This window comes from Penicillium chermesinum (assembly GCF_028974085.1).
Source record: "Penicillium chermesinum strain IBT 19713 chromosome Unknown utg000001l:1.0-1975020.0:1.0-1976611.0, whole genome shotgun sequence".
NCBI lineage: Eukaryota > Fungi > Ascomycota > Eurotiomycetes > Eurotiales > Aspergillaceae > Penicillium > Penicillium chermesinum.
The window spans coordinates 643321-654378 of NW_026695311.1; the positions used below are offsets into that span (position 1 = coordinate 643321).

The window sequence follows — 11058 nt, forward strand, 5'->3', positions numbered from 1 at the left end:
TCAGTGTTAACTCAAAGAGGTCCTCTCCGTCAGTGCCTTTTTTCTCGCCGAGATCCCTGAATTGGGACCGTCATCACGTTCCTTCGTCCAAACTTTCGGGAATTGTGTTTCCTTATTCGTAATGGAAACGTGATGAGGACTAGGATGTCTTCGAGAGGTTTCGAACCGTCTGCCCGGAAGCTATTCAGCATGTTTAGCTTCAAGCCCGTGCAAAAGAGCGGATGTGGCAACTTTTTCTCTCCACGCAAAGTCATTTTTTTCAAGCCTTGTCATATGCCCAGGTGTGTGTCCTGCCACTTACTCATGCCATCAGAGAGGATGATAGATCCAACTGGGTAGTGTCGTGCAATCTCCCTTCTTCGACTGATAGGTTAGATGGCTCGCACTCATCGAACAGATTGGTAAAAGCGCACATATTAGTCAACGCATAAAGTGACATATTTCGGAGCGTGCACAGGTAGGCTGAATCCCCATAGTTTCCCCAGGCTACAGCTTTAGCCGTACCACGCCCTCTACTAAGGTAGGACAGCCCTGGCACGCTTCGCTCCATCATCCAAAAGGACATGCTTTTTATCATCTGAAGTCATGATTTAATCTTCCAGGTCTTGATTCCCAAGCATGCCTCTTGCATTGGACAATCAACAGCTTCTTTGCTCTTGTAGGATCCGGGGATCGATATCGGTATGTGTGGAGGTTGGATAATTCATGCCTGCCGTATTGCCAGGCATGTTGGTCCTGGGGCCTGGTTATGTATCCATCTTCAGCCTTGAACTGCCAGGTGAGAATGAGGTTCCACACCCTGTATAGCAATTTCTTGTCTGTCGGTCCTGCGGTGCGGATGAGGTTAATCTCGGATTTTGCAACGCCATCATCTGTTTGAGGTGTAGATAGAGATAGGATAGAGATAGGTTCCTGCTAAACATAACAGTATGGTATTGCTCCGTGTTTCGTATCAGTGGATTCAGCGTTGACTGTGTTCTCCCTTGGGGGGCTCCAGAAGAAGGAGGCTGGACTCTGTGTTTCCGAGCCATCGTAAAGAGGGAATAGTTGGGATATGAGTGGAAGCAATATAAAAGTGAGAGATAATGTGGGACACGAAACTATTTGGTCATTCTCGTGAGGTATAGGGAATTTGTCTCGTGTGTGATACAAGGCTCAAACTGGCCACACAATGTTAGCCATGTGTCGTTTCTGGGAGAGGAGTATTCAAGTTACCCAAGACGTTGTGAAGTAGTCAAAAGTGTAAGAGCTTCAAGTTTGTGAGGATATGGAAACTCAGAGCGGTAGGATAAGGTTGTGAAATTCTGAAATTGTCAGAAGAGTAAGAGCTTCAAGGTGATGAGGACATGGAAACTCGGAGTGTTAGGATAAGGTCGTGACATTTTAAAGTTGTCAAAAGAGTAAAAGCTTGAAAGTGGTGTGGAAAGTGGATCTCCAAGGTGAGAGGAGAAGATCTTGTAGGTTGGCCATCTTCAAATGTAGCAAACAAAATCGGCACATGGAAGTGATTGATGTACGGGGCGGTGAGGTCTAGAGCTACCAAAGATGGGACGATCTTTTGGAGGTCGTGCGACCGCTTCATGTTGAGGGTGGTCGTTCGAACCTGAAATTTTGACCTCAAAGTCATATTCCTTCGGTAGGAGAGAGAAAGTGTATTGTCGAGGGAATAGAAAGTCAGAACCATCGGTCGTACTACTGTACCCTTAAACCGTTCAATTTCGACGAAGTAGTGAAATATATGGATGGCTCCAGCTAACCCAATCTGGCAGAAACTCAAGGTAATTCCGTCAATTTGAAATCGCCACTGAATATCAACTCCTTGACTACACAGATATGATCTCTTAGATGAAAATGACGGCAAAGATCCCAAACAGCGTCAGCCACAGTCCCAGAATAATAAACGTCTTGGAGACCGTCTTGCATATGGCCGCCCGGTTCTGTCGCGCATGGGTCCGTTCCATGATCTTATCGCAAACCTCGCAGTGTGTATGGTCTCTGCCAGGGTTGCGCTCGACTAGCGCAATCGGGGTTGAGTGGGAGACGTGGGAGTGTGCATTGTACTCGACATCAGCGTTGTCCTCCGGAATAATGCGCGAGTACTGGGTCGCAGAAGAGAAGAATGAGCGAAAAAAGGTTCTAATGTTTTCTGGGCGGGAGGAATAGATTACCCCGGTAGCTGGATGGGTTGGAGGCTCTTCGTAGAGTTCTTGGTAGGATGGGACCTCTTCAGTTGAAGTAACAGGCGGCGCGGGTGAGTTGCCCATGGTGGTTCTAAGTTTGGGACTGGCTGAATGTAGACCGGATGAATATCGAAGACAAGAACAGCAGTTGCCAAACAGATGCGAAGGCCTCCCTTATGAAGTTACAATATACAGGATGTGATTATCTGCATTTCTATCGATCATGTTATGACTGGTGCCTGTTGTACGGGGGGCCCTAGCATAGCTTTGCTCCGCCACAGGCCCCAGGCAACGAGATAACACGCCTGTCAGGCTGAACTTGGATATTTTGAGATGCATAACCTCTCTAGTAGATAAATGTCTTTGCTTTAATTGGTTGAAGATGAACATAAAACTTGATATTTGGTCCCTGAATGATGTTGTCCTCGCGGATGTTGCTACGGAGTAAACCCAATGTGCTATTTTAAGACAGCACGTATTGGCGGGGTAATAACAATCCCTGAATCTTTGATTAATAAAGCCCGAAGGTAAATACACTAGTTCTAGTCCAATTATATTGCGTTCTTAGCTGGTTCTTTCCAACTTGAGGTGCTTTGTTCTGCGCGCCGCGAATCCTCGAACGTCCCACTCGAGCACGATATCTTATCCGAGGACGCAGTAGCCAAAGCACCATTTATGCTTTTCTTTGTTGAGCTCTAAAAAGGGCTGGCGCCCTTGCGTTCAGGTGAGTGGTAGGGCTTCGCCTGCACTGAACTACTTCGCGTCCTCGGACTGGACGCCGCTCGAAGCTTTTGGTTGTTTTTCTTTCTGTCTGCCAGATATGCCATGTCAGTATGACAGAGTGAAGGGCGACATATTAAAATAACTCTCCGTCGGAGCTAGTGACTTTGGGCTCGAACAAGGCATTCTCTGAATTCTGCCTTGCCCTATCTGGCGGAGTCTGTGACTCGGAAGGGATGATTGGCCGATAGTGGAACTTTTGTCAAATAATAGGGGACTGCTGTAGCCTTGCTCTCGTGGGATCGCGTTGCGGCAACTGCAGAATAGCAGTCCTCACATGCGGCTGCCAGGTTATTACGGGTTGACTCCACCAGACGGTATTGCTAGCAGTACATGGTGCCTTAATTGTTACTTGCTCTCACCATGTTTGCAAGGACGGATCTGAGGGAAGAGAAAATGATTGCCCCACCAAAGAGGAAATTGGCTGCGGGCGGCTGAGCTGGATTCGCTTTGTGGGGGCGGCAATTCTTCTCCACGATCTGCACGGAACACGATGTCCCTGGCCATGAGAGTGGGACTTTCCAGCGGAACCAGAAGCCAGAAGGAATGAAAGGAATTTTCGCTGGGGTTCCCGAATCAAACATCCAGAGAGGGACTTAGGAGTAACCTCACGGGTCAGAGTAAGCCTGGCTCCCGACCCTTTACGTATTGGGAAAGAGTCTAAATCTTACTTTTAGAGATGGCAAGGGGCTAAGCCTTGTGGTTAAGATCCTGAATCCCATTGAGCAACCAACCATCTAAATCTAGGCTTTTCTTCTATATTGGTAAGCTGCTTGGTTCCCACCTCACGAGTACGGCGGATATCCGAGACGGGTATGGGCCCATAGCCAACATGTCAGATCCATGGATGTATACTCTACACAGAAGCGATAAGCCCTTCTTTGGGTGAAAGACTGCAATGCAGAGTTTTCGGTGTGGGCTCAATGCCGATGGGTATAACTCGCGATATTTTACGCAGAAGGGGCTAGCTGGACACCAAGACAGCTAAGCTAGTCCAAAGCAGAAACTCCAGTGAGCCTTACAAAGCCCCGTTGAGCCCAGACTGGGCTAGGTCCGAGCCCCGGGATTCCCGACGATCAGCATGAAATACATGGAAGATTCTAAAGCTTTACTGCGAAGTTACTAGATCAGGGTTCAATGGAATGGTTCAATGGGGGAAGGATCGCTTGCTGAGTTTAGGGGGGCACAGGCCCTGGGGTTTCTAAGGCCCGATCGAAATACGCCGCTCGATTGGTTGTAAGGCCGCATCTCTTTCAAATGTACAATTTGCATGTCTAGGTGCAGAAGTGGCTGCGAAGAGATACTCAGCTCTGGACTTTCATGTGAGACAGGGATGATGAGTATGAGTTGCTTCATTTGGACATTGAATGGACTTTCGGCGTGGAAATGTTCGAGGCCACATATGAAAGCCTGGCCCTTATTGTGGATGAAATCCTTTGGGGTTGAGTAGGAAATTCCAAGGATCCAAAGTTGGCTATTTCGGAGGTCGCAACCGTAAAGAGGGGGAGGCGGTTCTAGCTCACGGGAGCCATGTGTACAGGATTTATTGGATACGAGCAACAGGGATCGCTGCGACTTACGGATCCGACCCGGAAGAGCAAACGATCCAGTAACCCATGGTTCATGAGGGCGCTCCCAAGACTTAATAAAGACTGATGTGAATCAGTTTCAAACATACCCTGATTGCCTGCGCCGGTTCAACCCCGAGAAAAGAGGTGAAGGACAAAAGAACTCGAATCGGGTGGGGTACTTCAGTGGAGCCGGAGGCGTGCACTAGCGGCCGAATCCTTAGAGCCCTAAGCCCCCTACCCGGCAATTAGAGCGTGGCGTGGGTGGACCCTCGAATTGCGGCTAACAGAGCAGCCCAATTACGGCGCTCGTCAGGCCCGCAATAGCTCAATTCAGGGAAAGACAAAGCCTCTTCTAGAGCGCCTCAGTTCTGACGTGAGCAAAGAGACGCGGAAATGGCAAAGCAAGGCTCGGCTTTCCACTTTTCCAAAGCTGCGCCCACAGGCCCCCCGTAAGGGGGCCACACGATGGACTCTCGCCTGTAGACTTCTTTTCTCAAGTTTGGAACTTTCGTCTCGACTTCTCACCTGGTTGGGAGAACTTGTATACCGCAGCTGACACTGGACCGCCCAGCAATATGCGGGTTGCATGTTCGGCTTTGAGCCTTCTGGCGGCCTCGCTTGCTCTTTTGTCGATGGTAAACGCTTTACCTCAAGATCCCGCCATTACAGCACGTCCAAAGTTACTTCCTCGAGCAACCTCCACGGCGGCCGTAACACATACAGTCACCGTGGGAGCAAAGATCAGCCCGCATGCGTTCGTCCCTTCAAACATCACAGCAAACCCAGGTGATACCGTTCTATTCGAATTCTATCCGACAAACCACTCTGTCGCAAAGGCCGACTATCTCGCACCGTGCGTGCCAGCAAGTTCCGGCGAATTTTGGTCCGGCAGTTTCAATGACTTTGATGAGGATGGCAATGGACAGCTCATCGGTGATGTAGGTCCTACGCGATCTCTACGGAACTTACGCAAGCACTAGAACTAACTAACTAATCGTTAATGCTTAGCCTCCAACATGGTCGTTGCTAGTCAATGATACCGAGGTAAGCCTTCGTCCACCTCGACCATTGCACGTCTTGAAAATTACTGATACTCAAGATAACTCCAGCCAACCTTTTTCTACTGCACAGCAATCGGATCTTGTTTACAGAATGGAATGGTTGGTGTCATCAACCAGGTACGTCTCAAACATATCCCGTTGCAACTGTGCATCATTTCCTAACAGCCAAAAGAACTCGTCGCAAACATTCGAGTCACAATACAAAGCCGCTCTGAATTACCCAGTCATGACAGTCCCTGGCCAATCCTTCCCAGCGGAGGGAAGTGACTCGGAAGGAGACGGCACGAACACCTCCACCTCACCCAGCAGCGGTCACCACGGTCTCAGCGGAGGCGCAATCGCCGGCATCGTCATTGCCATCGTCGCCTTCCTCGCCATCCTGGGTGCTCTATTCTTCGTTCTCGGCCGCAACCGTGTTTACCAGAAATGGATGACCTCGCAAGACAACCGCACCGAACGGACGACCGACTGGGCTATGTCGACGGCCGGGTCCACCAATCATTGGAACCGCAAGAGCGAGACCGAGGCGGCCAGCACTGCTCTTGGATCGCCCCCCCTGGAGACTGGGCAATGGGGCGAGTTCCCGCAGGAACAGCGATTTTCAGAGGCACCAGATACTTCAATGTCTGCCCCCCGGAGTCAGCAGCAGCGGTTGTCGGGAGGCTATGAGGGGTCCATTTCACGGAACAAAACTCCTACTGAGCTTCCGGCTTATGACCCCCCTGCACAATACCCGGACCGGTACTAAATCAATTGCTTTAATATTTATTATGGGTTAACTGTACTCTTTCCGCACGGCCATGGCGTTATTCGTAAAGGAGGATTCTAGTGGGATTATCGCCTTTGTCACTGCTACTGTCACTGCTACTTCCCAATCTATTCCCAGTCATGTTTGGACATCAATGCCCATCAATACCCTGTTTATAGCCTGGATGATAGCATCCCCGGACTTGATCAAATAAAATACCATTCCTGATGGATAGTACATGTAGTGCAAGTACGACCAGTTGATGCACGTATCTTAAGACGGGAATTTTCTTCGGACCAGAGGCCCAACCCGCCAGGATGGGACAAGGCCATGACGGCAGATAACAATCCTAATATTGCTTCCTTGACGAGAAGAACTGATTCTTGGGAGAACAAATGGGGCACGACACTAATGTACTGGAGTACCGAGACAGGGAATGTCTGGGTCGTTCGTGAAGACGGTTTGGGTCTGACTATGAACGATGTTGCAATGATGTGCCACTTTGCAAGGTATAAAATACAACGCATGTTCGAAGACGCCCTGGAATCGGGCCCGAGCTCAGCGAGTAGGCAGAGGGTTTTGGATTTCATTACTTGGGAGAATATGGTTGCTCATTGGGCTCGGAATGACATGCATTAGGAATGTAGATGCAGAAAACGGAGAAGGCTATACAAGAAGGACATTAGGAATATTTCTCGGAAGATATTCAGTGGTGAATCGAGTCTCCCTTATCTTTCGTGGTGCTTGATTCCACCGAGAATTTCACCAGGGTATACTCTGCATGCAGTCAGCCCTTTGATTTTTCTCCGGAATTATTGAGGTAGACGACCAAATCAACCGGCAAAGGAGCAGGGAATGAAGACAACTGCTCGGATTTGGCATACGTGTGATTTTTTGCATTCTCGCTTGCTTGTCCCTCAGCCCACCAATCTTATCTCTGTGATATTCCAGTCATGGTATGAAGGGTTCTCTGAGGCGGATTATCGTTGGATACGGGAAGTGAGAAGGTTACATCTATGGAATGTGCCACTCACTTTGTGCCGGGGGAGTTGGCAACTACATTCCTGAGTCACGGCGGGCTCCATCAACCTATACAGCCATAGTGGTTTCGATCAGGCGTAGCTCGAAACATCATATTACAGGTAGATCTATATGCGGGTTCTTAACGCGGTTGACGTCCATTTGCGTCAAGGGAACAGTAATGACTCTGAGTACGACTACCATATAAGATTATGGCAGACCTTGGTTCCTTGGAGGCAATCATCGAGCTGCAAACATGACACAATGCGATCCAGACGAGAGGCTCATATACTTGGCCTGCCAGCATATCTTTCGAGGCGCCAATTCTCAGGTCCGAAAACTGAAGACGGTCAAGGCATTAATCAAACAACATGAAATTGCTCTCACCGATATCCTACGAGAACATGATATTAATCGCACTAGCACCGTGGCGAAGAAGCTTCTGGAGAAAGAAGTCTTTGACTCGACCTTGAAAGCGAAAATCCGATTTCCAGAGTTATTCGACGTGTCGCCAACCCAGAGTGCTGAGAGAGAAGCCTCAGAGGAAGAAGCCGCGCGGGATGAGGCCAGCACGGTGCGGGAAATCTCTGACAGGGAGGCTTCAAAAGAGACCGCCATCATTCCACACACCGAATCCAACGGTGAAGGAAGATTGGGCGATAGTCACCTTATGCCGGCGATCGTTCCAGAGAAGGGTACCGGTTCTGCTCTAGGCGTGCAATCGCTCTATCCCGTTTATATTCACTATCGGTGTCAGCACCTCGTTTTGACGACTATACAAGAGTTACTTGAAGAGAGCTGCTTCGCGTTCGCTCAGCAACATCTCCCTCAACTTTTGACACGGAAAGGATGGGACTGTCCGGAGGCGGTCGAACTGACCGAGTGGACCAAGATACTCTCTTGCCAGTCGACGCCGCTGGCCAGCGCTCTCAAAGCCCCACTTAGTGACTTTATTGGCCTCCTCCGAGAACTCCGCCATTCTGCTGTGCACCGCCTTCGCAAAACTGCCGCGGGCGTGGAACGGCTTGCTGAGAATGCACAGCTTTTCCTGGAAGCCCTGGAAGACCTGACGCGGTCAGAAAAGGTGGGGAGTCTACGACGGGAGCTGCGATCCGCGATTGAAGAGCTCCAGCGCAATAAGAATCTTTTGGAAAAGCGACTGCTTGATCAACTCAAGGAGATAAAAAGGCGTCGTAGTGAGTTGGACGTTTGGGAAAAGAATGCGAAGGAAGCTATGATTCGAGACGACTTGGAATGTTCGAGGGATATTGGGGAAGGGCTGGAAACCATCGTTCGGCGAAGCAGATTGAAAGATCAGATGGGAGCGGACGAGCGAAAGTTGCCGGATGTGTATTCGGAGTCTTTGGACTCTGAAGAGGAATTTCTGGATGCGACGTTGTAATACCGCAGAATTGAAGAGTGCGAGAATGACGGATGTCTTTCCAGCGTCAGTAGTATACAAGCTACCTCGGTATTCTTTACAAGATGCAGATGGTTTCACAATAAGCTCCTAGTCTCATGGGCTGCCTCGATTGCGAACGTAACAAAGACCGTTTTGGCAGATGCCTGGTGTAACTTAATGGGACAAATTCACTTCTACCAGCTCGAGTAGATCTCTTCCCCGGGGCCATTTGGAAGCGCCTTTAATCAGCTTTCCGCATTCAGATAGCTGCCTCCCAGCAATATGGTCTAGTTGTCCACGTGAAAGGTTGTGAAGCCATTAGGAGAGCAATTTCATCACGGCAGGCCCGGTGACCAAATAGCAGTTCATCGGTTTCATATTACGGGTCGGCTGAGAATCTTGAAGGCTATTTCCCAGGACTGTTACCGGTGGCACTTACAAGGATAAATACACAGAGCTTTTCTTCGCCTTCGTTTTTGTAGTCACAATGCGGTCTCAAGACGATACAGGCCATTGCAAATCAAGTGCCACGACAAATTGGTTGGAGTGATTCTACAAGGTGTTTCGCGGCGTGCAAAGGAGCTGTGGAATTAGAGTCGAGCCATGTGGGGAACTCATGCAGAACCCTCGGCCTGGCTCCCCAGTTGCGGGGGAATGATCGCGATGTAATGCGGGGTTGAACCTCGGATCTCGAAACAACAACAAATAATGTGGGGAAAGTATAACCGCCCGTCAGCAAGGATCATGGATTCATGCACTACTTTATTATCAACCACACGCAGAACTAGTGCTGTTCGTCCCATCTGGAAGTCAACGGAGCTGTACCCGAAGCAATGACAACCACAAAAGCGATTATCGCTCTTGAGCCAAAAGAGCCTTCCAAAAGAAACTGGACTCTGGAAGAGATCCAGGTCGATTCTGCATCACTAGGAGAGAACGAAATTGCCGTCGAGATTATCGCAACTGGGATATGCCATACGGATATCGTTCTCGGTTCAGTTCCGACAGGCACACTAGACATTCAGTACCCGAAAGCAGTGGGCCATGAAGGTAAAACCACCCCAAGAATCTATCTTCAATTGCATCAAATAGTAATGTCTAGGGCGGCCTCAGGTGCGGGAATCACCCGGGCTATCGGCCCTAACGTCCAAGACCTTGCCGTGGGCGACCCAGTCCTGCTATCGTTCAACTCGTGCTCTTCATGCCAGCAATGCGAGGCCAATCACCCGGCCTATTGCGACTCATTTGCGCAACTGAATTATGTCGGGAGCTCGAAAGCGATGACCCGGCGGGATGGCGAGAGGATTTGGGCGTCGTACTTTGGACAGTCTAGTTTCGTGCAACAGACTGTCGTCAGCACAAAGTCCGCTGTTAACGCCAAGGGCCTTATCCAGAGCATCGATGAATTGAAGCTCTTTGCAACTCTGGGGTGTGGATTCCAGACCGGGATGGGCGCGATTGAGAATACCACGCAGGCGGGGCCGAAGGATATCGTCATGATTGCTGGGATGGGTGCTGTAGGGATGGCTGCGCTCATGGTGAGCATCCTCGACACCCCTGTTGCCATCCAGACTCTAACCCGGACTATGGGGATCAGACGGCAAAGATCAAGAAGTGTAAAGCAATCATAGCGGTCGACCGGACGCAGAGTCGCCTTGATCTAGCCACCGAGTTGGGGGCCACTTACACGATCAATACCAGTCATGAGGGGTTCACTACCCTCGATGCCGCAGTGCGGAAGATTGTGCCGAACGGCGCTTCTATTGCCATCGATACTACTGGCGTGCCCTTGATCATGGAGCAAAGTCTCCAGGCGACGTATACGCTGGGCAAGTTTGTTACTATTGGCATTCCGCCGCCGGCATATACCCTTAACATCAATGTCACTGCTCACATCAACGTAAGAATCTATCCTCCTTTGCGCCTTGGAAGCTAACAGCGTATCTGCATTCGCAGTCTGGCCGGGCTATTCTGGGATGCATTGAAGGAGATTGTGCGCCCAAAAAGGTGAGCCGGTTGTCGAGGAGTTTCAACCCCAGACTAACGCGGCTAGGCTATTCCGCAAATGATTCAGTGGTACCGAGAGGGCCTTTTCCCAATTGACAGAATGATTGATTTTTTCGATGTACGTGGATCCCAGTAGAATATATTAGGGATTACTAACACGATCAGGTCTCTGAGTTTGAAACAGCCATCGAAAGTATGCACGCGGGCGGGTCAATCAAGCCGGTTTTGGTATGGGAATCTTAAGGAGGCATAGAGAATAGAAGTTGAAAACAGATAAGTTCCATAAAAT

General features: G+C 49.7%; 4 protein-coding genes across 4 annotated transcripts; 3 read left to right on the forward strand and 1 right to left on the reverse strand.

Moving 5' to 3' along the window:
* Nucleotides 1–1841: 1841 nt before the first annotated feature.
* On the reverse strand, nucleotides 1842–2264 carry N7468_000249 (uncharacterized protein; the record flags this gene model as incomplete). Its single annotated transcript, XM_058469546.1, has 1 exon — nucleotides 1842–2264. One exon carries the CDS (start codon nucleotides 2262–2264, stop codon nucleotides 1842–1844), a length of 423 nt encoding a protein of 140 aa, XP_058335577.1.
* A 2842-nt stretch (nucleotides 2265–5106) lies between these two features.
* Nucleotides 5107–6340, forward strand: N7468_000250 (uncharacterized protein; the record flags this gene model as incomplete). The annotated part of the gene is made up of 4 exons (XM_058469547.1): nucleotides 5107–5469; nucleotides 5540–5575; nucleotides 5641–5709; nucleotides 5765–6340. 4 exons carry the CDS (start codon nucleotides 5107–5109, stop codon nucleotides 6338–6340), a joined length of 1044 nt encoding a protein of 347 aa, XP_058335578.1.
* A 1276-nt stretch (nucleotides 6341–7616) lies between these two features.
* Nucleotides 7617–8762, forward strand: N7468_000251 (uncharacterized protein; the record flags this gene model as incomplete). The annotated part of the gene is made up of 1 exon (XM_058469548.1): nucleotides 7617–8762. One exon carries the CDS (start codon nucleotides 7617–7619, stop codon nucleotides 8760–8762), a length of 1146 nt encoding a protein of 381 aa, XP_058335579.1.
* An 833-nt stretch (nucleotides 8763–9595) lies between these two features.
* N7468_000252 (NAD(P)-dependent alcohol dehydrogenase) lies at nucleotides 9596–11012 on the forward strand (the record flags this gene model as incomplete). Its single annotated transcript, XM_058469549.1, has 5 exons — nucleotides 9596–10300; nucleotides 10360–10662; nucleotides 10719–10769; nucleotides 10816–10887; nucleotides 10935–11012. The coding sequence occupies 5 exons, from the start codon at nucleotides 9596–9598 to the stop codon at nucleotides 11010–11012; spliced, it is 1209 nt and encodes a 402-aa protein (XP_058335580.1).
* Between the last annotated feature and the right edge of the window lie 46 nt (nucleotides 11013–11058).